Genomic DNA, 27,593 nt, shown 5'->3' with positions numbered 1-27,593 from the left:
CTGCATCCCTGGACATCTGCTGTGAGAATTATGACCCTGGGTGTGCAGATGGGATGAGACTGAAAGATTGTCACGCTTTTATTTCCAGTGTTTTTATTCCTTGTGAACTATGCTGTTATTATTTTGAGTAACCCACAGTCAGAAATTCTGTTACGTTTACGCCTTGGCACCATTGTTATACCCAGATTATGCAACCGTGCTGTTTGCATGGGTCGGTTTTTGACTCATGCAGGCAAAAGTTGGAAAGCTGAGTGTGAATTTTATTTATTTATTTGTGCAAGTTGAATTCAATGTGCAGGGAGAGAGAAAAGGGCCTAAGCCTTTTAAAAAATGTGCTCAGAAGAACTTGAAGGAAGATGTAATTTTAGAGTAATGTTCCATAAGTTACTCTTTGTGACGATGAACGCCAGATGTATCTCTGGAGACAGACATGAAATAATTTTGGAGATTGTTCCATTTTTTTCTGATTTCTCATTTGGTACAAAAAGGTCCAACATGGCCACTTAACAGGATTTAGTCCAGTCCTTCAACAGCGAGTGATGTCTAAAAAAAAATGAATCTTTTATTTTCGGCTGCTCTTGAAGGTTCACCACTATTTGTTTTGTACAGCTCATTTCCAGTGGTGGAGGAAGTGCTCAGATCTTTTACGCACATATTAAAGTGTACAAGTCCTCCATTCAAAATTAATGGAGTTCATTAAAGAGCAGCAGTATTTGCATCAAAATCCACCACAAACCACAAAGAGGTTGTGTTACTGTAGCTCAAAAAAAAAAACCCAAATAACTACTGAAGGGTGTAAAATGCTTCCACTTTGTCATCCTGTTTTTCAATTTGTGCTCTTTTTATTTCACTTCTCATTCATATTTCTTTCTTTTGAGACTCTTTTGCATTGGTCCACACAGCAGGGCTACTCTCTCACATGCTTAAAAAAGCTCTGTCCACTGCTATAACTGTCACAGAGGCCACTTGTTGAGTTGTCAGTCAATCTGCCTGTGGGTCCAACATCATGTGTCCATTGCTGCTTGGGTTGAAGATGCTTTTGAAGTCCGTTAATTAGCTCGTAACTGAGACGCTCCAGCAGGAGCTCTGCAGTCACAAAACAGAAGGGAAATATTAATCAAGCAAGTTCATTGTGCGAGGGATGATCTGCAGTGACGTGGGTCTTAATGAACTTTGCGCGTGGACTGCGCGTGACACGCGGCAGCGCAACACGCTGCTCTCATCCAAACTTAGCGGAACCCCCCGTGAGGCGTCAGACTGACCGCCTGGCTGCCGGATCAGGCTGCTCATCTCTGCTCAGTCAGGTGGCCGCTGCTTCATCGCCGCGGACTGTGACAGTGATGGTCGAGTGTGTGGATGCGGATTAGGGAGCGGGGGTCCGACTAGCTGAGGGCTCAACACCTGCACGTGGCGGAGGACTGCCTTCTTTTCCTTGACTCGACCTCCAGCCTCCAGCAGCTCCATCACTTCGCCTGTCAAGCGAAAGGAGGTGAACGATGAGTTCTTCTCTCCCCAAAAGCGAGTCCACCACCTCTCTGCTAAGATCTTCTGGGCTCAACCGCAGGTCCGGGCACTCGAGTAACGCTCCGCGCGATCACCGGAGCCACCGCGCTCACCATCATCCCACCGGAGCTGGAGGCGGCGATGATGCTGCCTGGACTGAGGACCGCGAGACGAGCGCGCGGAGACCCCTCTGCCAACCAAGACATGCAGACTCTCGAAATGTAGGTGATCACCGCGTGCAGAAAAGCCACTCTCACCATCACTCGAGCCACCTTGATGACGGTTACGCTCAGGAGGATGCGAGGCACAGGACGAGTCGGCATCAGAAAGAGCGCAGCAAGTCCACCAGGTCCAAGCACTCCCATCATCAGCACGACTCCTCTCGAGGTGAGCCGCCTCCTGCAGCGCAGCACCAGGGCGGCTCCCGGCAGGACAGGAGGACCTCACCGACTCCATCTTATCCAAAACAGCCGGATGACACGGCTTTCTTCTTCGAGCCCAGGGAGAGAGTCATCACCGGGTCTTCCTCCAGTCTCAGCTCTGACCCACCTGCGACCAGCGCACCGGTCCAGCCCGCAGCCAGCCGCACATCCAAAAGGCTGAGCGTAACCGCGTCTGAATATGACTCCAGCCTTCATCCCATAGTGAAGTCAGTGTTTGGGCACGTAAGTCACCATGAAGAGGGAAATTAAACTTCACAAAAAGTAGATTCAAAGCCTCCATAGAACGTGCAGAGAATATAAGTTGTTTTAACTTTTTTAGTTCAGCAAATTGAAACATTAGAGCCATTCTTTGTACCTTTGGAATGAAATGCAACAACAAAAAAAGTCTATTTAAACAGTGTCCTATTGCCCAAAGCTCGCTAATGCACTGAGATGTGTGGGCGTTTTGTCGTGTAACACAATGCAAAGGGCAAATTTCAAGCTGTAAAGTACATAAATTAGCAGCACCAGCAGCAGCAGAAGCATGAAGCAAGACTCCAGGCACATTTGCTGGGAACCGGCACAAAATGTCAGATTGGAGTAAAGGTTAGTTGACATAGTCTTAGATTATCTTTGTGTTCAAGAAAAAAAGACTTGATGTTACACTGAGACTCATTAATTGAAAAAAAAAGTAACACATATGTGGAAATAAAACTGCTTCAGGCACAATGAAGCCAATGAGCTTTGCTTTAATACAAATGCACTTAACCATCTTATTCAGTCAAGTCACATTTATCTCACATGCACTGTCATAATGGACTGGGAAAAAAAGAGAGAAGAAAAACTCCCTAAAAAAAATTTTGAGAGCCAGGGGTTCCCCCTCTATAAATGAGGGGAAAAGCAACTAAAATTAAGAGAGCCAATCAATGAGAGTATAAATCCATTATTAATATGATAGGACGAGAATATAGCCGTGTGTGTGACCCCATGTGGAGCAGATTAAAAATGGATGCATGTATTCAGTCCAAATCTGGTTCCTGTATGTATCTGGTATCTATCAGTGTCGTGACGGTGTGTGTGTGTGTGCGTGTGTGTGAGTGTGTCATGCCTCCCAATATGAATACAGCAGCATTCATTGTGTCTGTCACCTGAGCAAGAGCAGAGGGATCGACTTTCCCGCTGTGTGGAAAACTTTTCAGTGATGAGAGCTTGTCACTCACGCGCGCGCGCACACACACACACACACACACACACACACACACAGGTAAGTAAACCATTTACATACTAGTACACTTTGACGTGATAAAATCTAGACATCCTTCTTTGCTGATACTGTGAGTGAAGGTCAAGGTCAAATCAAGGGCGTATCGCATCTTCCCTGCATCACCCGTTCACCTACTAATCAGTTTTCTGCCAGGTGTGCCACACTTCTCCTATGACGCTCCGTGCACTTGTACCACACAGTCAGTTGTCTGTTCCCTCCCATCTCTTTTTTTTTTCTTGTTCCACTGAAATCCTTCCGTCTGCGATAAAAAGCTCAAGAGGAGACAATTACCTCCCCGAACGCTAATGTGCTCCAGAAATAACTCCCCTCAATCCAGGCCAGAGCTTCAATCAGTCTTAGGGGTTCCAGCGAGGCAAAAATCCATGCAGCGGTGTGCTATATAAAGTCTCTAGAGCTGCTGCTGACGTGTGTGGAAATATCAGATATTTTGGCATTTCCATTAAATCTATATCAGATGATGATTTTTTTAGTGCGCAAAGCATTGTGCTGTTCAGTGTATTTGAATAGTTATGCTGGTTGCAGTTACTGCAGTTTTTTTTTGGGAAGAGGGATGCGAACTCTAAATGAAACAAATAACAGGATTTCTCAGTTATCAACTCACGTTAAAACACCCCATCAAAAGTTCAGCAGCTCCAAAGTTTGCCTGTTTTCTGTGATGTTGTCGCTGTGCAGTTAAGTCCCATCAGACACAGCTGTCAATAGTCTAAGTAGTTTTCTGGGTGGACAGCAGAGCGCATCAGGGTCTGTGTGAGAGAATGAGCAACAAAGGAACTGAGCGAATGGCACCGGGAATGTTTGTGCATGCATGTTTTTGCACCTGCATCTTACCCAAGCTGTTTCATTGTAGTGGCCACGCACCCATAATAACTACACTAGATATGCCTTTAATGCTCCTCGAACAGACGCAAGCAGCATCGCACAACGCAGAGCGAGAAATTACACACCACACATTCTTTCATGTCATATTTTCTTATGTAACATCAAGATTTGCATACAACCCCAACAGGACTCATTGGCTGCCAGTGGAAGAAGCTAAAAATAGCCCAGCCCATCAAGACCTGATTATGAGAGACTGGAAGAGGGCAGTGTGGGCACTTTTTTTTGTCTTTGTCTTTGGCAAACATGTTACCTGACAGAGCAACATTTCATGTCATATTTCATATTCACAGCACTTTCATATTCATAAGATGAATCATAATTACCAAAGAGGCTGGTGTGGGGGTTAGAATGAGGACGTGAAATGCGGTTAGCTGTTTGAATGTGTTTTGCAGCTCGATGGTTACAACAATGATTCATTAGATAAAGCACTTTGTGAAAGTTAATGTATTAAAAGCAGGTGTAATAAACAAAACTCCTTATTTCTGCACGTTCAGGCCTTTGAACTGTGCAGGTGACACTGGACATGTTCCTCAAGGACAGAGCATGGGCACCTTTGTTTGTCGCAGTAGATATTTGGAGTCTATTTTGAAAGATTCTGAACAATCACCACATGCCGGAGTGTTTGTGACCTTCACTGATCTCCTTCTGCAAACCCTGGACGGAAATCTGGCGGACTTGCTATCGAAAGGCGTCTGTTATCTGCTGCAGGGAAACTGTTGCTGAGGACATGACCGTTTTCTTTTCAAAGGAAATTTAGATGAGAGGATATGTGTGTGTTAACCAGCAGAGGGAGCGAGCACCGCTTGCACTAATGGGTCTGAACTCACGGTGTGTGTGCGCGCGCGCGTGTGCGTGTGTACGTGTGTGATAATGGGGAAGAGATTAACAGTCCAGTGTGTGTCACATCAGTGAGACAGGAGATGTGAAAGGGCATTGAAAGAAAGTGACGGAAGCGAAGCAATTGGATAAATCGGGAGGAGGACAAATGATGAAATGAGAGGAGAGTGAGTCTGACCCGATGATTGTTATATAAGACTGGCGCTCATCAACTCTCACCTCCCTGCTCCCACCTGACAGCTCTGGAGACAATGTGAGGAAAGGTCTTAAAACACAGATTAGCCCCTCACTTCCTCGCCTGGTTGTCCTGTCTGCTGACGTTTCCTGCCTGTCTTTCCATTTTTCTTTGCTCTCACAAAATCTCCCTTCCTCCTCTGCAGGGGTCACACTGACCTTGCTGGTGTCTGAGAGGGGTGAAAATAGAGATGAGGTATGCTTTAAAATAACAATAACAATAATAATGAAAAAGAAAAAGGGAGCTAAAGTGAATAAAAGAAGGAGGAGGATTTGGGTGGAAACGAGAGGAAAGGGAGCAGCAGCATCACATCCACCACAGCATATGCCTCCAGTATGTCTAGAGTATAACGCGCTATTTTTAGACCCACATGGATATTTTTGTATCTGTGCTGGCGTAGAAGGAGGTAGAAAATTCACTCTTCGGTTAAATCCCTGTTTTGAGACGAGGATTAGGCGGTGCAATGTAAGCGCCCGTGCGCACAGCTGCGCGCGCCGCCCGTGCACGCGTGCGCGCGCCGATGTTAAATATTCATAGAGACCCGAGGCTGAAAAATCAACGAGACACACTGCGAGACAGAAGACACGGGATATGTGAGTCAGAGGGAAGAACAGCAGAGGTTTAGCTGATTGAGATGAGACGTGTCAATAGTTTGTCCCCGGCCTGCTGACGCACTGCGCGTCAAACTAGTCTAACAAGTGAAACAACACTGCAGAATAATCTCTGTCTACGTTTTAATAAAGCTGTGACGTCTCAGCCAAGGCATAAGAAGATGACGCAAAGTGCGCATTTTATTTAAGCTATTTATTTCCCCCCTGCCTGGACGTCCATGATGACGACAGAAATGGACCCACAAAAAAACCTCATTGTCTCGGTACAGTATTTGAATTACACAAAGACGCGCAGCTCTGGAGAAATAACCACGTTTCCTTGACACGATTACGTTTAATTCCACTTTGCTTCATAACAGAAAAGAGAACTGTTCTCTTTTTGATAAAGAAAAGGTTGATGATGCATGAGGGCTTGTTATTACATCAGTCCCTTCCTTCCCCCACATACATCTCTGCTGATGGCACTGGATGAAACAGGATTATGTTTGACCTCAAAATCTTCATTAAAAAGCAAATGCATTTGTTATTTTCCCTTTGGAACGAGCTGCATATAGATTTATTTGCTCTGTGTGTGCAATTAATATGTTGCACATTTTTAACGCCATATTATCTTATTCTTATGAATCTGTGCATGACTCCTGAAAATGGTACCTCAGTTATTCCCGGGTATTTAGATAAATGTTCTCCTGAAATGTTGGCATGTAAATGTGTAGAGTAAATTGTGTGTGTGTGTGTGTGTGTGTGTGCGTGTGTGTGTGTGTGTGTGTGAACGTGCATACAGCCAAAGAGAGGGGGGTAGCGGGGTGCCGGGGATGGATCTCGTGCCCGTGCGCACTATGGGTTGACATTATAAGAGCTGACGGCTCTTGTGTCTGACGTCTGATGTGTTCTGAAGTTCACAATGAGCCTCCGGTGAGAGGCTGGATGAATCATCCGCAGAGCAACACAAACGAGCCGCAGAGATGTTGAATGGGAGCGAGATGTGAGACGACTTCGGCGTGAATGTGTTTATTAAAATAGCAGAGAACAGACAAGGTCGAGCAACGGAGGGGGGATATGGTCCTTGGTGGTGCAATGGCCGCCTCCACGAGAGTTACCTCAGGAGTGAAAACCTGATCTGAGTGTGTCGTGGTTTGTAGTTTTAGTGGTGCGCTTCTTGTTGTTGCTTCACTTGGATGTTTGACCTTCACTGTGCAGAGCGTTGCACGTGCAGAGGTTGGCACCAGAGAAAGTTTCTCGGTGCGCACCTTAAGCCTCCAAACGTGTGCGCACACGCGTAGCTTAGATGCCAGCTGTGGTTCAACATGCAGCTTACACCAGTGTGATGTGGAAACCTAGTACACATTCACCCAGAATGGAGCAGGAGGCATCTCGTGTCCAGTATTAGACTTTTGAAATGAGCAATATTTGCATGGACTCTGGCTTGTTTTAATGTGGAAGAAAGAGGAGATGTAATTTTAATTTGGATTTGAGCATGTCTGGTAGGAATCTTTAGCTTATGTAAAAGTAGCAATGCTGCAATGTAAAAGTACTCCATTACAAGTAAAAGAATTGCTGAATTCACACGTATTATTAGCCAAATGTACAGTACTTAAAGTAAAAGTACTCATGCACAATAGTTTCTTAAGTTTTTTGGATTATTATTACTCATGTATTAAGATCAGTTCAGCATTTTAATGTTGATCCAACTGGAGATACTTTTAAGCACTTTTATGTACCATCTGGTACTTTAAGATACAGCACATTTGCTGATCAGAGCTGATCAGATGTTTGTGTGTAAAGTTTAGATCTGCAAAGTAAATATAGCTGTAAATAAAGCACAGTGTTTTTTGTCAGTGAAAGTGCCTCCATATTATACACAAGTACCTGTGCGTTGTTATTACTCACCTCTGACTCACTTTTTCAATTATAGCACTTTGTAATAAAAATGTGTGTGTGTGGTACATAAATGGGGGCATAAATCACTTTACACAGTCACATTGTGAGGAGCCTCTGTCCCCCTCTCCTGAGAGTCATTCAATTTTAGGGGTGCAGACTTGGTTGAGGTTAGGTTTAGGTTAGGGGTTGGCTTAGGAAAGCAATGGTTATGGTTATGGTTAGGGCAAGTCTCCTAAAAATGACTGTAAGTCTATGCAATGTGTGTGTATGTGTGTGTGTGTGTGTGTGGATGAGAGGCTGAGAAGAAGCATTTATGTGCCCGACTCTGTGTGTGTGTATGTGTGTGTGTGTCTGCATTTTCACGTGCTGTTGTGCATCCTGATTCAGAATGCATGTGTCATTTCTTTTACATTTTGCCTTTGATCTGAATTCATACCCTTTAAGCTTAACATGACTTTGGGATGCATCTACGTTTGTGTATTGTGTGTGAATGTGTGTGTGTGTGTGTGAGAGAGAGATAGAGAGAGAGAGACAGACAGAGAGTGAGAGAGAGAGCGAGTGAGGGGTGTGTGGTGGTGGATGGATGCAGGGGGAAGAGTGGGGAGTGCTGTGAGAGAGTAGGGGGTGAAAAAAGAGAGCGTGCGTTATATTTTTAGCTCCATAGCCCTACATCTGTGTGTGTTCAATCAAGTGTGTGTGTGCGTGCATGCGTGTGCGTGTGTGTGCATGTTTGGATTAGTGTCTCCAGCGTCTCGCTCAGGGGAAGGTAATATGCTTGTCCGAACGAGCTTCTTGTGTCACATTCGCATAGATGGTTTAAAACTGTGGACTGAGCGAGAGTGGTGGAGAGAGTGAGGGAAAAAGAGCAAGAGACAGACAGACGGACAGAGAGAGAGAGGAGAGAGAGGGAGAGAGAGAGAGAGGGTAGAGGGGAGGGAGGGAGGAGAGACACTGTAGGAGAGAGGATGGAATGAATAAGCAATCTTGCTTTTTCTACTCCTGGCGCTTGCATCTCGCTCTGATCACATGCATGCTTCCTCTCCCTCGCTTATCTTTGTGTCTTTCCAATCTGTCCTTTGTTCTTGTTTACATATTTCCTCCTTTGTCTCAGTGTCCCTCCCCTCGTACCTCCCAGTGTCCTTGCCTCTAGGTCCTCCCTGTACACTCCTGCGTCCTCTCCCTCCTACCTCCTCTACCCCCTATGATACCGCTGCTCCTCTCCCTGCCTTTTCCCAAACGTCCTCTTATATTAGTCAATGACCCACTGAACCCTCTTTCCCTTTCTAATCACTCCTATTCCCATGCATGCCCGGAAACATATGCAAACACACATGCATACATGTACACATACAAACGGCCACACCAACACAGACAGAGTTAGAGAGAAAACATAAAACAAGAAGGATTTTTTTTCTTGCAATGGGCAACTCTGTAAAGTCGCTTAAAATTTTCACCAAGAAGGTAAGGTCCGCTCTGAGGTTTTTCACTCTGCTGTGGTCTCCTTGAACCCCCTGACTGTTGCTGCATGTTTGTGTCCCCAACCTGACCGAAGGCTATTTGACTGGACCTGTACTGTCTGAGCCCTGCGTGCTGTCTGACTGGGTGTTCACTAACAGGCTGTCTTGAACTGTTTCCCTGTGTTTTGTGTTGCTGGAGTCATTTTGAGATAAACCTTGTTTCTCATGGTGTAGTAGCTTATAGCCTTGATCACTGATTAGCACTTTTGTGACCTCCTCTAAAAGTCATTCTGCATGCACTAATATGACATTTGCATCTTATCATATGTCCTTTTAGAAGTTCTCTCAGTGCTCTTTAGTGCATGCTGGCATTCCATAGAAACTCATTTTAGCCTTTTAGATAGAGTTCAGAGGAGTTTTTTGGTGCTGCTGGTGTTTGATTTGGATCATGCCACCAAACTTCAGGGTCAGTCAAGTGGTACTGTGGTGCAAGCCAGTGGAGGATGCTACCCTGTTGAACCTGCACCTGTGGGATGTGACCAGTGAGTGGAAATGTTGCACACAGGTGCGCTGCTTCAACCAAGTCAGATTCTATTAGCTCATGCAGGTGACAACATAAGTGCACAATATATGCAATGATCTGTTTTTATAAAGGCTCAAGAAGACAACCTTCGTTCATACAATACGTCTCTTGCATCTGCTGTCCTCATCGCATGCTTGAATAGACTTTCAGTGTAGCAGACACACATTCCCGCAAATAGATTTTCCTCCATACAAGCCGTTGCAGCTGCACATCCTTGAGGAGGCACAATATGACAAGCAACTGTTGATGCCATCTGTGCATAATGGGTTGGAGTGCTGGAGAAGTTCTTGCTTCACTTCAGCTTTTCTCTGACACTGTTTTTAGGATTTTTTTGTTTTGGTTATATAACTGCTAGCGCGTGGCTTCATAGTACTTTTTCTGGCACGATATACCCACAGACAGCCCTGCTCCATGCATCACTAAGTCAGATTACCCAGTGGGCATCCGTTCCTGTGGAGGGGACTGTAGGAATGCATGAACTGGCATTAGGACGGGCATGGTAACAGATGGAGTGTGAAGGTCATTTGTAGAGCATATAATACTGGGTATTTTAACGTAGTCTATGTCTGCATGTTCATTTTTCATTATGTATGCATGTAGATGTCTTATTTTTACGGTAGAAAGCATCTGAAGACAGGAACTAGCTCGTGTCTGACAGATTTAAAGCAGCAGCAAAAACGATCCCTCGGTAATTCGCTGTGACAGTGAGTCCACTCCGCTTGCTTTCAGCTGGATTTTCCTCCACTGGGCTGGACGCTATACTGCGGTAATTGAAGACTTGACCAACATTATCATGTTTTATAAGCAAGAAGAGATGTTACCTCTTGACACTCAGTTCAGTTCACTTGGATAAAATGTGCACTAGATAGTCACAGAGCATGAAAACTGAGTCAATTTTCCATCTTGTGTTCTGCATTTAGCCTCAGATTTGCCTGCTACTCTGTCTAATACAGATATCAGTCGGAGCAATGGTTGGACCCCATTTGACTTTATTTAGAGGAAGCTTTTTTTGTCCACTGGCAGGCAGTGATTTTTAATTAACCTGTGGCTCTCTCTGTAATTGGGATCACTGCTGTGAGAACAACTTTTGCCCCCTGGTTGATTGGCTAATTGGTGATTATAATTAAATGGCTGGCTGAACTTTAGCCTCATCTTCTGGACAACACAATTATTTTGCAATGCGCACAAAAAAGCTTGTCACTTGTCACAGAAATTTAAGTAACTACCCCAGCATGAGTGTTGTTGATTGTAAATACTCTGTGTGCACCACGACTAACACGTGCAGACTGTATCATTATGTAGACTCATAAAGCTGTCGGTTAAAAGTTTACTCATTTGGATTCTGTGGTTTCTTATCAACAACAAATTGGGCAGTTTATTTCAACTTCGGTTCTATGTTTTATAGTTCAGGCCATCAGTTATCAATAAGTCCATACTCTCGCGTAGATTATAGTCATGACCATTCATTACCTTCATTTGTTCAGTATTTGTTGTCCTTGTTCTTAGATGCATGTCTATTCCTGTGTTTGGACATTGAGAGCAATGAAAACCCAGAGTCAGATCCCTTGTATTTGTATACATATGTGCCGAATAAAGCAGATTCTGATCCTGATATTCTGCGATGTCAGTGGTGGGATTTGGGAGCACAATCGCTACAAGTCAGGTGGGGCAAGAAACACGAGCAGTCAGGTGATCAGACAGGTTGCAAACAATCATTTAGCCAAATAATCTAAACCACTTTATTTTGAGATAACACCAAAATGTTGGGAAAAATCCCTCACTGCTCGGGGAAACTAAAACAACAACAAAAATATGGTAGTTACGTTAAATTTGAACTGGGAAATTGGTCTGTAAATTGTGATCAGTGTTTACAACATACAGTCTGGTTAATGATTCTAGTCTTTGTCTTCATGTCATCCTCCAAATAAATCTGGCAAAGCTCTGGGTTTTTGTGCAATCATCTGATTGCTTGTGTCTCTTCGCCCCATCTGACTTTGCTATTTTCCCAGATCACAGCAGTTACCTTTGTGAGTAACTGTTAGAAAGAATGATATCATGATCGTTCTGCAATAAACTGCAATTATCGTTTAAGGCGAGAGAATATGGAGCTGATGACTGTAAGAAAATGAATAAAGACCTTCTGCATTTTTGCTAAGCTGTTAGCAGTTATCTATAACACGTGAGGCTTGGTAGCGTTCTGTTGTGTAGGATTGTGACCTACAGGACAGATTCATGGATGGCATCAGTTGCGCTTGTCATAACAAATTACATAAACTCTGACAGAGGTGCTTTCCTCCATCATGACTGACCTGACTCCACACCTCTCTATGACTGACAGGCATATGTCTGTCGCCTCTGATCCTGCTTTTGAACCCCCCCACCCCCCCCAACCCAACACCTTGTTGACTCTATGCCGCCACAAATCTGAGTCACAGTCTCTACCCCTGTCTTTGCCCCTGCTCCCATGTCTGGCCCCCCTGCCCCGGATGCTGCTCCAGGACCAGAAGAAGAACTACAAAGCAGTGCAGTCCTGTGAGGAGGGGGGCTCTGGGGGGGCCTATCTTGAGCCGCTAGTGGCCCTGGCCCAGAACGGAGCCAACATGCACAACGTGCTGGGGCCTGCGTGCATCTTTCTACGCAAGGGCTTCGCTGAGAGCCGGCAGGCTGTACGTAAGTCCAGAAAATATCATGTGCATGCATGCCAAGAGATTAGCACACAACACAGAACACGCACAATAACAGAAACGTGTGATGAATGCGTGCCCATATCACCTCTCACTGTAACGTCAGCACTGACAGCATGTAAATAAGCGTGGTGGAGCTGAGGAGATGGTATTTTCAGAATGTGAAATCTTGTTTAGTGTGAAGTCTTGTTGATAGCAAGAATGCTGAATGCAAGGGTGTGTGAGTCTATGTGTACATTTATGCATGAGGCTGCATCACTCATAAACATGGTGGACATTTGGAGCAGGTTGGAGGATTATTAAAACAGGGTTACGGCAGAAATACTCCGTACATGGCGATTATTCCTCTCCGTCTACTTCCAGCAACCACAACACAAGTCAGGGTCTTGTTATTAAAGAAAACAGTGACGCTGAAATCCTCCGAGTCGACGACTGCTGTTTTAGTGGCTGCTCTGATCACGAGCTCTCACATGGTTGTTTGTAATGGATGCAGGGGTTGAGACTGAGTCGTTTTAATTCAATGGACTGGCAAATAAGGGGACTGGTGCATACCTTCCGTTGTCTTTCCGTCTCCAAACTCTCAGATTCCTACCTATAAAAGCAGAAATTAATTCTACGCACACACCTACGCCACAGACACAGTAAATGGTTTGACTTCCTCTCTTATCTTGTTTCTTCTATTTTACTTTAATCCCGATACCTGCTGTGTTGTTTTCCCACAGAGTGCCAAGAGTCTGCATGTTTTCTCCAGCAGATGATCTCACCGATGAGTTCTTCCTGTCTGGATGGAAAGAAACCTGCAGACTCTTGGCACTCTGCGGTGCATACCTGCAGTTGCCTATTTTTTTATTTTTTTTTTACAGCTTCATATTGTGTGAGGGATGCTGCGTATTGGCATGATTTTAAAAATATCTGCAATGTTTGGATCCTAACTGTGCACTGTGATCCTCCACAGGACCGAGAGCTGAGGCCAGAAGAAATGGATGGTACGTTACATTTCAGGAAATGCGTAACAAAAACTCAGATTTTCACAGTGTAGCTCAAGTAATTGTCGCGCCTCTCTTACATTCATGCCCTCTCTCTGTTGCTCTCAGAGCTGCGTGAGGCGTTCAAGGAGTTCGACAAAGACAAAGATGGGTTTATCGGCTGTAAAGACTTGGGGAATTGCATGAGAACAATGGGCTACATGCCAACAGAGATGGAGCTGATAGAACTGAGCCAGCAGATCAACATGAACTGTGTGTAAAACTCTCTTTGCATGTCTATGAATTATTTCTCTCATTTCTTTTCATTCCTGGCAAACATTCAGAATGAATTCATGCACCAATACTTCTACAGCCACTTTAAAAACAGGATCAGGCTACAGCATCGCTATTCATCAGATGGAATACAAATAAAGCAATAAGTGTTTTTGTCTCAGAGAATCCCCTGAAGGTTAACACAGCTTCCTGTTTTCAATCTGCCCAACAGTGGGAGGACATGTTGACTTTGAGGACTTCGTTGAGCTCATGGGGCCCAAACTTCTGGCTGAAACTGCAGACATGATTGGGGTGAAAGAGCTGAGGGATGCCTTCAAGGAGGTGAGGAGTGACACGGGCTGAAGCTCAGAAAATAGCAAGCTGAGTGTGATAACGACATCGTGGTTGAGCTGAAACATCAGTCAAAAACTGACAATTTAATGTGTGTAGAGTTTATCTCAGAGCGTTATAGAAATTATGTCTTCAGAGGGGATTACGGGAATGGCAGCCATGCCATTGTTAAAACAAAACAAAAGACTTAACGTCAGATAAAAGTGACACGATCTCGAGGATATTCTGTTGCTATTTTGATCGTTAAGTGATGCTAACAGCGGTTGGTGTAGGCTTAAAAGAAATGTGTAAAAAAAAAAAAGGGGGAAAGCTCTGTTTTATTAATTTGTCTCTTTTTCTCTCATCCTCAGTTTGACACGAATGGTGACGGCCAGATCAGCACAGCAGAACTTAGAGAAGCAATGAAAAAACTTTTAGGACAACAGGTACAGAGTCTGTCCTCCCCTCTGTGGCTCTCGTCAATCACAGTGTCTGTTTGAATCTTGTCTGTCTGCTCCACTTGAGTATCTCGCCACGAGCATTCAAACCTTCCCCAACGCCTGACTCTTTCAGGTTGGACACAGGGATCTGGAGGACATCCTTCGTGACATTGACCTCAACGGAGATGGCCACGTAGACTTTGAAGGTAGTGAATCCTGTGCAGTATGTGGTGTGTTTCTATTTGAATCATTCGGCCTCTCTCTTGAACACACGCGTTTCAAGTTAGCAAAAATCCCAACGTGTATGTGGCTGATATCCCAATACCATGCTGGTAGTGAGGTGACGGGATGAAGGCAGTAGGTCTGTCTGTCAGATTATCTCCATACGAAGGGATTACGGCACCTCTAAGATTATTCACAGAGGAAAAAGATGCATACATGGTGTCAGGGATGAAAATATCAGAAAGTGCTGCTGTGCTCGGTAGCACAACTGTTCTTACCTTAACGTCATTTCACATTTACCAGACATTCTACAAGTAGTCCATGCATCCAAGCCACATTTGATCGAGCAAGATCAAAAAAAGTGTATTGCATTGAAACCTGCTGATCAGTATTTCATTTTTTATGCTGCCCCTCTGTGTGTAGAAAGACGATATTATGTGGAAAAAGAGCAAAAGCCAGACCTAAGTAATAAACATTAAGAGAATATAACTTTGATATTGAATTATACTGAGCACTTGATGGCTGATGTGGCTGTGTGGTGTGATCTTAATATGATAATTAGCATCAGTGGATTTTTTGGCCACTTGGGGTCAGCAAGCTGTTATCACAACATGTATATACAGTCAATGTGACATGCAATATAAATAACATGCTGTATATAATATGTCGAATGTGTTAGAGTATCTTATAGAACACACTCAGCAAAGACAAAGAAACATAAGCATGCATTTGATGTTGTGTTTGTGTCCACCTGAAAATTGTTCTCTCATTTTAGCTCTGTTTTTGGTCTTTTTCTTTAATGGAGTTGGTTGAGCGGGTCTGATGTCCAGTTTATATTCTACCAATTTAATTTTACTCTTTTTACTGAAATGGATAAAACTACATGACTTGAACTGAAGTCATCCTGTAGCACAAAATGTCTGGTGATCATAAACATCCTTTTGGAAAGAATTTGTATTTAGCACTTGGCAAATAGGCTGCCACTTTTCCAACATTATGTTGCTGCTGACGGATATTTGGGTTAGTTTTTCCTGATTCTCTGGCATACTCTCCTTGTCCTGTCTACACTGCAATGCAAGAACAGCAGCAATGCCTCATTTGTGCACCATCATATATTTAATAAAAAAAAAAAAAAAACTTTTTTAAACTAAAGCTTTGCTTGTCCTTAATTCGCAGAATTTGTGCGGATGATGTCTCGATGAGTTCCTGACGTGTTAAAACACGATGTGGATTCTCTGTTGGTGCGGGAGGAAGAGGAGGGAGACCGGCACAGACTACTGATGGATTTTGAACTTCTGAATTGAACAAAAAAACAAAAAACATATCAGCCCTGCCCTGAAACTGCCATGCTGAAGCACAAAGGCTGACGACTACAGCCTGGAGCAACACTGTTGATTACACGCTGCTGCTGTTTCTTAGAGCATAAACAAAACCAACAGCTGCATTTCTGACTTTTACAAAGTATATTTTAAAAGGCGTATTTTCCATCAGGAACAATAACCTTTCTAATGCTGATGTGGCTGTTCACTCAATGGGTAAAGAGTAATGCGAGTTATTTTTCTCAGACGATAATATGTAGCAATTAAGAAGACATGTTTTCAAAGACAGCAGTATGCCAGCAAACACCCAAACCAATACAGCACGTTATTTCTATAATGCTGAGGACATCTTTAGCACAAATACAATATGGCAATACGGAAATATTTCATGTGATCCTGTCAAAGCTGTGTGTTTGTGTTTTGTGCATACTGTTGTTTCTCTCCACCTTATACTGTAGATTTATAACGTCCCTTAAGACTATTGTCAAACCCTGGTTAAGACAAGCCAGTATTTGTTTTGTATGTGTAACGTAGCACCAATGCAGTTCTTCTGACTTTGATAACATTATGCCTCTCTTACTGTGATATATATGTAATTTTCAGTGTGCATAAGGCCCTTCAGCTGCAAAGAGTTATTGAAGGAAACCCTCTCTAGGTACAGTGAGTTGCTAATCTTGACGACTGTGATAGGCCTTTTTAATTACTTGTATGCTTTACTAATTCTGAAACTTACTCTGCGTTTCAGTTGGACAGATCATCTCTACCTTAACTCACATTGGTTGATGATCAACAGAGTGTTAAAACTATACATGTCAGTGCTTTAATTTCTATCAGAGAGCTTTGTTTGTTTATTGGGGTTTTGTGAGTCTAGTCCTGAAGTGATTTTCACTTCAACATTTACACTTTTAACTTTAATACCTCAAAATGAATTGAACAATCAACCTCATCCACAAACTGCCCCTATAGCATAATCTTAATACCAATTTCTTTACCCTCCTACCTTCATTATCTGTATTTGTAGAGAAGCAGCATTAGCTTCTTTATGCAAAAAGCCAAAGAAAGTTTACAGAAATATTATTTGAGTCTTATTCAGTGTAGTAAGTGTACGCAGTATGTTTAAGATATATCATCCACTGGATTATATTTTCAAAAGGGATTCTTGAAATGCTGGTTTGGTTCCCTGGGCAGCTAAATTATTGGTTGACTGTTTTTGGATGGACATGGGGGTATATGCATGCTATGAAGTTAAGATATTCTTCTGAAGGGAAATCTTGCTTTGTGATTTTACTTGTCTTAACTGTGTGAAACTATGCATGCAAGAGAGAGACATTTGTAGCACAATATATAAAAATAAAGGTTTTTATTGGAACTGGAGCACAGAAACAATGTGTGTGTGTGTGTGTGTGTGTGTGTGTGTGTGTGTGTGTGTGTGTGTATGTGTATGTATGTATGAATCTGAACCACATCACGGGGACTCAGTGTCCATCTGGGGACACAAAACTAGTCCCCACAGTGTAAACACAATCCTTTAAATATGGGGTGAAGACTAGTTTTTAAGTTACAAAGAATGCAATCAATTACGTGCAGTTGTTTACTCATTACGCAACAGAAAAAGTAATTGATTACAATACTCTTTACAATATTTTCCATTACTCAGCCCTTCTCCATCATGCTGCTTCTGTGTTCAAAACAAAACTGGTTTGGTGGTATTGCTAACATATAATTACTAAATTGCAAGTTTAATCCATTACACTTCTCATTATTTAAAAAGGTAATCACATTACTTTAATGCATGCTAAGTGTTGTGTTTCAGCCCAACACTGGTTACCAGACAGCTACACCTCTGATGCCAGTGTTTGCTGCTCTAAATTAACACACCTGTCCAAAATCTCATTTAGATGCTCAGTTGCATTAAGACACGGTGACGGCAAAGCCCATAGCATATGATTTGCATTGTTTATATCCAAAATATGCCCTGCTCACACACACTCAGAGCCTTCAGGTAGATGCTGAGGTGAACGTGGGGCTTATAAAGCTCTGCTGTATGAGTAGCCGCAGTGAGTGGACAGAGCAATGACAGTTTAAATGGACCACCTCACTGCAACAGGAACACTGGTCATTCGTTGTGAGTGTGGCAGCATGCTCAGGTTGTCGCCCTGGGCTAGCTTGTTGGTTTTACTGTAGATATCAACGTTAGGCAAATTGCACAATGCAAACAAAACAGCATATGTCATAATTTAAATCCTATGCAAGGCAACCAAGGAGGAGTTGGAAATTGCTTGGAAATAGGACTATAAATACATGAGAAGTCTGTGAAAATTTAGACTACATGGGTTTAACACAGCAGGCATGTGGGACAGCTGAGAAAAACTTTGAAACGTCTGCTTAAGACCTGGCAAAGTGATTAAGGATCAGAGTCCAGGGGGTTCAGCTGTGTAAGTCCAGCTTTATATAAATAAATTGACAACAGAAACTATAAAGCCTTAGTACCTGATCCTTGCTTAAAGAAGTGATCCGTGTTGTCTTCCAGTCAAACTGGGTTGTTTTTTTGTTTTTTGTTTTTTTGGTGTTTTTAGTTTTAAATTAAACAAGTTTTTCTACATACTCTGTTAATTTATTATTTAGTGTTGGTGTTATTTTTCTCTATTTCTTTTTTCAGGTCAAGTTAAGTATCCTGAGTAAGATTATTTTTGCTTGAAAAGGTATAACAATGAATCATAGCAGATATATAGAGTTATATAGAATAAACAAATAAAAATATTGAAAAATGTTTTTCAATTACTAAAATATTTCTGATGCATCCTACCCTAATTTACAGTCAAGTTGGTGAGTACAGTTTTGTGATGCACAAATAATAAAAAAGACAAATCTACTGCATCAAAACATCATCATCATCTGTACAGGAAAAAGGAAGGAAACTAAAAAACACTGTTATTCATTTTATGCAGGTGCAGTAGATCAGTCAAATTGTGCTTTAGTTCTCTGGATGAGTAGCAGTGTACCACAATATTTTAGGCTATTATACAGGCTATTATAATTTTATGATTTCCATTGGTACAGCATAGCATTTTCTTATTTTTTCGGCATTTTTAACCATTGATATTGGTGGATGCTAAATAATAATAATAATAATGGCCATAATAACAGCTAAGGTCAGTATTTACTCCAGACAATTCTTTCACATACTGACTTCACCTCATATACTCTCTGATTGGACGGCCGCACTGTAATCAGATTACTGTTCATGTCCAGCCCACAGTGCAGTGACAGCATCCCTTATTGGCCACCCGTTGCCGTGACGACTCTAAACAACTCTGTCTGTGGTTGTAGCATGTTGCTAAACGCATTTAAAGACAGCACAATGTCAGAGATCCCCCTACGTCAGACTGGACTCTCCAGATGGAGAACTAGCTAACCGTTTGTCATCTCAGTCCTCCTCCGGCACAGGACTAGCTTTAAATCCGGAGGACGGTAAGAGCCGTTAGCCAGTAGCTAACACTTTATTAGCCTGTAGCCGTGGTCAAAGCGAGTCTCATTAACCTAGCAACTACTCTTTAAGCTAGCACGTTACGAACCAAAGCTCATTTATAGCAAAACTAAACTTCATAATAATCAATAACGTACAACGGCAGTGTTTCCTTTGAAGAAAATACATGTCTAAATTGAATGTGTCCCATTAAAGTTACAATTATTTGCTGTTCATTTCGGATTTGTTCTGTAACGTGAAATGAATATAGCTATAAATAATAGTGTTTACAGCGTTAGGTACTAGTGAAGCTGCATACTTTATCATCCATAATAACACACCTAGTATTAAGGTGTTGCTAGGATTTGGTAATTACTCCAGAACAAGCTACCATTGTTAAACATTTTGAATTTTTTAGCGGTGTTGCTGAATTCTTCAATTTATTTCCAGTTAATCATTCAATTCATAAATATTCACAATATTCATATTTTCTAACAGGTAAACTGAAGTAATTTCCTCAGTGCATCCTCCAGCTTTGTTTCTGACTTGTCTCTCCACGTTTTTCAGCAGTGAGATGATGGCTGTCAATTTACACTGTGCATGCTGTCAGAAAAAATCAGTTAATTCACAGAGGAAACCAAGTTATCATGAATCCTTGAAATAAATAAATAAATGGAATAACCCCTATAACAGGAGGTATTGCACTATAACTGCTCTTTCTTCACACTCAGTTCTACGAATGCACCGACCTGAGAAGGGGGACCTAGGATGTAATACTATACTATATTAATATGAACCTGTAGGCCAGGATGCTCGAATATATCAGTAACATGTAAATGTTATCATACAGTGATATAACATATACTGCACATTGGTCATCTGCAAAGTATGATGTTGCTCAAAAGGTCTTTAAAGTCAGTCACAAGTTAGAAGAAGTCACCTGAAAGGGACCATGATTCATTATTATGTTTGTACTCTTCATGACTGATCCTGATATTTTTGCTGTCTTTGTCAGACTCAGATAATTAGTTACTCCTGATGTTCATTTTAGCACTGGCTTCAGACACACAGGCTTCAAACGGACCAGGAGACTTGTCTCAAAGCTGTGGGTCTGGCCGTGGTGTGCAGTCTCTTTGCTCTCTCGTCCGCTGTTGAGCAGCATGACTTGGTTTACATTCCCTGCTGACAACCTGCTGTGCTGGTGGATTAGCATCTCCATCACTGTGTGGTTCACTCTTCTGTTTGCCTTCATAATTGTGCCGGCTATACTTGGAGTCTCTCTTGGTATCCGCAGGCTCTACATGAGGACGCTTCTCAAGATCTTTGAGGTGAGCTTGGTGTCACATTAATGCACAGTATGTTGCTTTATTTGTTGATTATACTTTGTACAACATTTTTGAACAAATATCTAACCTCTAAACTGCTGCAGTGATATGTTTGGACCCTTTGAGATAGTAGATTGTGCACAAAATTGTTTTTTGTCCTTTGTTAATCTCACTGATTCTATTTAAAAAAAAAAGCATTCCCTGTCGGACCGGACTCCTGGGTTCTCGCAGCTCAGAGGGACTGTTAGAACCGCAGGGCATTTTTTGCCTCCCTTTCCTCAGAGACTTTTTGGGACAGACCCCTGGGAGGAGCAAGCTTTTAGCCATGGGACTAGCATCTGAGGTGTAGATACTGCAGGGAGCTTACACTCCTGGGACAAAGTCCATCTACTGGCATAATTAGAGGATTTTTTTTAGAAGTGTTACAGAGAACTTTACCACAATACTCCTATCAAACTCAGTCTCTGTTGTCCTACAACTTCAGATTTCCCCTTCCAGCCCTGGTGGCTGGTCGATCACCATAAACCTGCAGTGAGCAGGTTCCTGTGTGTAGGGGTAAATGGAGATGGTCCAAGGATCCTCTCCAGCTTTTCTCTCTACTTTTTCCAGTCAGGGTAAAAAACAAACCAGCTAAAAGTTGGTTTCAACCTAGAGAGCCTTAAGTCCAGGCTTTCCCACTGGACTGTAGATGTTATACAACAGACCGATATAGAGCTGGTATTCCACTGCCTTCATGTGTGGTCACATTCTACCTTTGACATGGCAGTGAGATGGAAATTTTGGCACACTGCCGTTCTACTCACATATGTGGCATTGATATTCAGTCCGTATCATCCACAGCTTAATCACGCTCTAGATACCTCCATCAGGGATTAGGTTTGTGGTTTTCGCGGTTGGACAACAGGAAGCTTTGTGTCAGGTGGGATGGCTTTAGTGGCCTCTCCATCCAGACAGGTCTTAATATCTTGCGAGGCTGGCAAGCCTTTCTTAGTATCACTTATCTTTGCTTCATGCAGCAGGTCTTGGAGTAGTAGTAGTGTGTAGGGACGAATTGTGAATAGCTTGTTTTCTCTGAGCTACGGCCCTGCTGGAACGCACATTGGTGTTGTTTGTGGTGTACACACCAGGCGATCGTTCTTTAACCGCCTTCTCTCCAGGTTGAGGTGGCACAGAGGCCTTATCCATCAAAACTGTGACCTATTTATGCTTCAGTAAGTTACACAAGGTGTATAGACTTTGAAACTGAAACTGGACACCACTCTGATCATATCACAGTCTTTACTGTCCATATTCTCTATAAAATTTGGAGGTTTGCAGTTCTTATTGGTGCTTATCCAACTTTACAGCTGATAGTAAGCAGCGGGGAATCACTTTATCAATCTTCTTTTACGTTACTGTATGTCAAACTTTACACCAAACAAAGAAAATTTAAAACTTTTTTCTAACCTAGTTATCTTTGTGCTTTTTCACTTTAATTAGTGGGCAACATCACGAATGGAGATGGGAGCAAAGGAAAAGAACCAGCAACTCTATAAGCCATATAGCAGTGGTAAACGAGTACTATTTCAGTATTCCTCAGTCAGAAATCCTCATTTCACCTGTGTTGTTTTTACCATTAACTCAAATGCACATCTTCATTCTCATTGTAGGAATCATAGCCAAAGAACCACCATCGTCTTTGCAGCAGGGGATCCAGCAGCTCAGAGGTTCTGCCAGCTGTCTGCGCTCAGAGCCAGAGTTTGAGATGGCTGACATCTTCTACTTCTGCCGGAGGGGTGTGGAGAGCATCGTGGACGACGAGGTGACCAAGTGCTTTTCAGCTCAGGAGCTGGAGAGCTGGAACTTGCTGACTCGAAGCGACTATAACTTCCGTCATATAAGCCTGAGGCTCACTGTTCTGTGGGGCCTGGGACTCCTCATCCGCTACGGCGTCCTGCTGCCTCTCAGGTCAGAGCAGCCCACAGGCAGGTTATGTTGTAGAGGCAGTAGGATTCATCTCACACAACACTGTGAATGAGTGAACAACTGATTCTATGTTGTGTCAACTGTAAGGTTTTTTTTACTGCAGGGTTACTCTGGCAGTCACTGGCATTAGTCTGCTCCTGGTCCTGACCACTTTGGTGGGCTTCCTACCTAATAGAGAGTAAGTTTCCCCCAATTCTCCACAGTTCAAACATGTATGGGAAACTAGGTCCCTAAATCAACGGTAAACAGGTGCTCAAAAGTCACAAACCTGACTGGATGTAACCACATGTGTTTTACCTAATCACGTTAAAGATAAGGGATTGTTGTGCTTCTTTAAAAAAATTATGTGGTTATTTGATATGTTGTTTGACTGGCCTTGAAGTGTGCATTGTAAGGGGAGTGGAGTAATCGCTGTGGCATCATGCTGTATTTCTCCAGGTTAAGGTTCTTCCTGAGTGAGAAGGTTCATCTGTTGTGTTACCGCATCTGTGTCAGAGCTCTCACAGCAATCATCACCTATCATCACAGGTACAACATATTTAATATTCAGCAACAGTATCAGCCTCTTAAGAGACAGTTTCATTTATTGAATACATTATAGTTATCAGAACAGTAATATTCACAGGTTAACAGTTTCAGAAATGTCTCTATTTGGAAGAACATAATGGCAATTGTGTACGGTGTATAGTTGCTTCTGTTTAGACTGGATATTTGTTCGCTTTTCACTAAGTTGTATGTCTGTGTCTTTAACAAACTTGTTTGATTATAGAGAGAACAAACCAAAGAATGGCGGGATTTGCGTGGCCAATCACACCACACCCATCGATGTTATCATCTTGGCCAATGATGGCTGCTACTCTATGGTAAAGAGTTTGTCTGCCTCTGTGTGTTCCTGTGAGTGAGAGTGTTTGTTTGTTATTCTTCATGAGAATGAATGATTAGGAAAGCATTGGAGATGAGTAGAGATGTTTTTGGGCTGAACTCCTCTCTCAGGTGGGCCAGGTGCACGGAGGGTTGATGGGGATGATCCAGCGAGCCATGGTCAAATCGTCTCCTCACATCTGGTTTGAAAGATCAGAAGTCAAAGACAGACACCTAGTGGCCAAAAGGTAACACTGCGTCTTCTAAGTCTTAGCATTGCTCCTCACTCCAGTTACATTATGGTCTGTTGCTGCTGGGCAACCAGTGGTGGAAAGTAACAAAGTACATTTACTCAAGTACTGTACTTAAATCCAATATTGAGGTCTTTCTACTTTACTTGAGTAATTCCATGGTGTATTACTTCTAATATACTTCTCCACTACATTTCAGAGGGAAACGTACAATCTGTCCTTATAATCCAAAAAGTCTTAGTGTTATACTGTTATAATGCTCATACTTTTGTACTTTAACTTAAGTAAAATGTAAATGCAGGACTGGTATGTCATACTTTTACTTTTACTTAAGTAAATAATTTGAGTACTTCTTCCACCACTGTGTGCCACCAGTTATCATTCGGGATGTTCGGCTCAGTGTGTGTTCAGCTATGATACACCATACATTTTGCTTCCTGTGTATGTGGGTGTCACCAAACTTGGGGCTCACAGTTTAGTTGAGGTTAAAACCTCAACTCATCCTTATTCTAAACATGTGTTGCAAGAAGTCTCAAGGCTTTCTCAAGTTTAGCAGAGCATAGCTCGTAGCAGCTTGTACATAGAACTCAGACTGCAGACTGGCACCAACCTTGGCAGCCCTGTGTTTAAGGTTATTTAGGAAATCACGACATACCACATTTCATATAATTTAAAAGCATGTGAAATTTCGTATTTATCTTTTGATCACTTTGACTTTGACTTTGTCATTTCAGGCTTGGTGATCATGTTGCTGACAAAACCAAACAGCCCATCCTAATCTTCCCTGAGGGTGTGTATGATGATATAATTCTTTTAAACACACCTCTAGAGCCCATAAAGTTGTTTTTTTTAGTGTCAATAAGAGCTTTCACCCTGTGTCTCTACAGGTACTTGCATTAACAACACATCAGTGATGATGTTCAAGAAGGGGAGCTTTGAAATTGGCTGCACTGTTTATCCAGTTGCCATTAAAGTAGGAACCACTCTTTTTCCTCCTCTGTGCTCATTTTGATCATACCTACACTTGATATGATCTTATTTGCATGTTGCAGTATGATCCTCGATTTGGGGATGCTTTCTGGAACAGCAGTAAGTTTGGCATGGTGAATTATCTGCTGAGGATGATGAGCAGCTGGGCCATTGTCTGCAGCGTTTGGTACCTGCCGCCTATGAACAGAGAGGTGAAACTGCTTGTCACAGCCTGATAAAGTATTTGGTGTTCAGATCATTGTGTTGTTTATTCTATCCACTTCTGTCCACTTTTTCTTCGCCTGTTCTGTTTTTGCCGTGCATGTGTAGGAAGGGGAAGATGCGGTGCAGTTTGCCAACCGAGTGAAAGCAGCCATAGCTGCACAAGGAGGATTAGTGGATCTCATTTGGTGAGTATTCAGCCAGGTTTCCATCCAAATGTAGTGTAAATTTTAACATAATTTGCAAAAGAGAAGGCAAATTTATGCATTTACATCTACTGTTGTGGAAAAATTAGAGTGGGCTCATCAAGTTAAGCAGTAGGTGGCAGTAGTTCTCCAGTCAGGTGCCATTATACCATTGCAGAAAAGGTGGGCACAACAAATTGACTTAACTATCAGAGCACAGAAAAAATGTAGGATGGAAAAGTGGTGTTAATGTTTGTTTCATGTAAATATTTGAGGAGGGCTACAGTTTCCTCATCACTCCACATATATCTGATGTTTTTGTCTGTTTCCATTCACTTCTCCCCTCAGCCAAGTGTAAAAACAGTTTTGCCATGTTTTGAGGTTTTTTTTTTTCACTTTTCTTCATTTCCATTCCAGTTTTTATTCAAACATTGAAAATGTGCATAAAAACAGGCAGGCAATGTACCTAAAGTCATAATAAAATTGAATGTGTTTATAAAAAAATGATATCTTGATTGGCATCAGGTGTGCCTTTATGCGATCAGGTGCTGATGAGTGGAGAGTCCAACAGGTTCACATTCCCCAACACAGATGCACTTCAAAAAGTCAACAATAATTGGCAACAGCATCTATAATTCTAACAAAATTCTAAATAATACATTTCTATGAGATAATGAGATACAATAAATGTCTATTCCATCTGCAGCACTGCAGATTATGAATAGATCCAGAATGCATGCATTTCCATAAGATACCATGAATACCAGAGTACAAAGTACATGAATTTCCTATCAAAAACTACCAGAAAAATGTAGAAGAAATATATGGTGAGTGCTGGATTATTGATTTTTGGTTTAGTGATTGTGTTTATGGCTGTTTGAGAGATGCTGATTCACAGCTGTGGCAGAAACAGTGCAGTGTTACACCCTGCAGCTAACTCATGGGGGGATTCTTAGTCATTTCCTTCAGTTGTCTGTGGAAGGAGTAACTAATGTTGAGTCTCTCTGTGATACTCTTCCCCTCTCTCACCTCTGTGCTCTCAGGGACGGAGGGCTGAAACGAGCAAAAGTGAAGGATGCTTTTAAAGAAGAGCAGCAGAAACTTTACAGTAAAGTTCTGGTAGGCGAGCATGAGCAGGCGGACGACAAACATTTAGAGGATGAAAACCCAGAGGAGGATAAAAGCCATCGAGATTCAGCAAACGGACAATGAGGAGACCGTGAATGTGACTCTTACATCTCATACAGCTACATCTTATATAATGGTGATTGTGAATTATCAGAAGCAGGAATTTATATTGATTGTTACTGTAACTGCGTCATTTTTTACCAGACTGATTAAAATGTATGTATGTATATTATGTATGTTTTGTTTTGATGTGTATGTTTTTAGCAGTGTAAAATCTATATTTATTGACAATGTGTGTATGACGTGACTGGAGAAGGTCAAACAGTGAGAGACATACAAATGCTAATAGATCAGTTTGTCTTTTTTTAAACTAATTGTTCACAGACCAAAGTCCTGTTGTGACCTTAATGTTTTTCCTGCCTCCATTTTATTGCCATGTGAGCTTGCTGTGTATCTGATTAAAATATGCTGCTTTAAAAACTCTGACCTTTTTGTAATGAATTCGAAATGCACTTCTTTTAACAGGTGCACTTCCATTAAGACTATTTTCAGTGCCTAGTACTACGGTGGTTACATCACAGTCAGACAGACACTCTTGGCAGTGCCAACGCTCGTGCGTCACTGCGCTAATTGGCTCAAGGCCCTATATGTGTCTTTAACTTTAATCTTTGCCAGGCACCAGAAAGACAAGAAAGTTTTCAGGCGTGGTATGTACGCTGTGATAATGTATGTTTTGCTTTTCTCAGGCTGTCCGGAAAGTCTTTGGAGAATTTAGGATTGAGAGTGATGCAAAGGAGCAGAAACGGTGTTCATTTAATTCCCTTTCCTGAGCAGCAGGAGTCAGTGTTCAGTCGTGAACCATCCTGCACATTGTGGCACAGAACATTTTAATCAACTACAAACATACAGATCAATATGCAGACTGATTTAGACGGCTGTGTAACTGCCTTAAATACATACAATTTACATAAGTATCTTGTAAAGTTTATGGAATTTGGGGGTTAATTCAAGCTCGTATTGAGGAGAACGCAGGGTCCATGCATGGGCTGGAGCAGACACAAAACCAAACACATTCAAGGGAGAGCATTCAGTCCACCTGATCTGCAGGTGGGATGAAATCCATGCAGAGCCTCTGCACGGAGCCTGATTAAGATTCAAACTGGAGCTGCACTTGGAACTGAATCCAACCACAAGAGCCCTATCAGCTGTCACCGGCCTGTAAGGGATCCTGTCCTCAAGACAGTTGTTAGGGCGTTAGTCTCATGTTTTCAGACTGAGATCAGAAAGGTTGTTAAGGT

General features: G+C 42.3%; 2 protein-coding genes across 3 annotated transcripts; both read left to right on the top strand.

Annotated features, from left to right (window-relative positions):
* The first annotated feature begins 8,889 nt into the window (after positions 1-8,889).
* Positions 8,890-17,181, top strand: LOC121623120 (calcium-binding protein 1-like). 2 transcript variants are annotated; one of them, XM_041960283.1, is made up of 8 exons: positions 8,890-9,111; positions 12,189-12,356; positions 13,330-13,360; positions 13,469-13,612; positions 13,845-13,954; positions 14,314-14,388; positions 14,516-14,588; positions 15,781-17,181. In XM_041960283.1, exons 1-8 carry the CDS (start codon positions 8,956-8,958, stop codon positions 15,804-15,806), a joined length of 783 nt encoding a protein of 260 aa, XP_041816217.1. In that variant the 5' UTR covers positions 8,890-8,955; the 3' UTR covers positions 15,807-17,181. The 2 variants fall into 2 exon arrangements, with proteins under 2 accessions (XP_041816217.1, XP_041816218.1); XM_041960284.1 differs by having other exon boundaries at positions 8,890-9,120.
* Positions 17,182-20,549: 3,368 nt separating this feature from the next.
* On the top strand, positions 20,550-26,379 carry LOC121623162 (glycerol-3-phosphate acyltransferase 4-like). Its single transcript, XM_041960347.1, has 12 exons — positions 20,550-20,717; positions 22,194-22,263; positions 22,364-22,661; positions 22,783-22,857; positions 23,118-23,207; positions 23,449-23,542; positions 23,673-23,788; positions 24,526-24,581; positions 24,679-24,764; positions 24,844-24,972; positions 25,091-25,170; positions 26,211-26,379. The coding sequence occupies exons 1-12, from the start codon at positions 20,550-20,552 to the stop codon at positions 26,377-26,379; spliced, it is 1,431 nt and encodes a 476-aa protein (XP_041816281.1).
* Positions 26,380-27,593: the final 1,214 nt, after the last annotated feature.

This window comes from Chelmon rostratus, chromosome 19 (assembly GCF_017976325.1).
Source record: "Chelmon rostratus isolate fCheRos1 chromosome 19, fCheRos1.pri, whole genome shotgun sequence".
Lineage (NCBI taxonomy): Eukaryota > Metazoa > Chordata > Actinopteri > Chaetodontiformes > Chaetodontidae > Chelmon > Chelmon rostratus.
Note: the sequence above shows the minus strand (reverse complement) of the source record. Positions and strands in the feature narration are given on the sequence as shown.

Excerpts from the sequence above, each read along its gene's own strand:
- LOC121623162 (XM_041960347.1), top strand. The coding sequence starts at position 20,550 with ATGACTTGGTTTACATTCCCTGCTGACAACCTGCTGTGCTGGTGGATT. Across the intron at positions 22,264-22,363 it reads CTATAAGCCATATAGCAGTG|GAATCATAGCCAAAGAACCA; the intron begins GTAAACGAGTAC and ends TTCTCATTGTAG. Across the intron at positions 22,858-23,117 it reads GGCTTCCTACCTAATAGAGA|GTTAAGGTTCTTCCTGAGTG; the intron begins GTAAGTTTCCCC and ends GTATTTCTCCAG.
- LOC121623120 (XM_041960284.1), top strand. The coding sequence starts at position 8,956 with ATGCCCGGAAACATATGCAAACACACATGCATACATGTACACATACAA. Across the intron at positions 9,121-12,188 it reads TCACCAAGAAGGTAAGGTCC|GACCAGAAGAAGAACTACAA; the intron begins GCTCTGAGGTTT and ends ATGCTGCTCCAG. Across the intron at positions 13,955-14,313 it reads TGAGGGATGCCTTCAAGGAG|TTTGACACGAATGGTGACGG; the intron begins GTGAGGAGTGAC and ends TCTCATCCTCAG.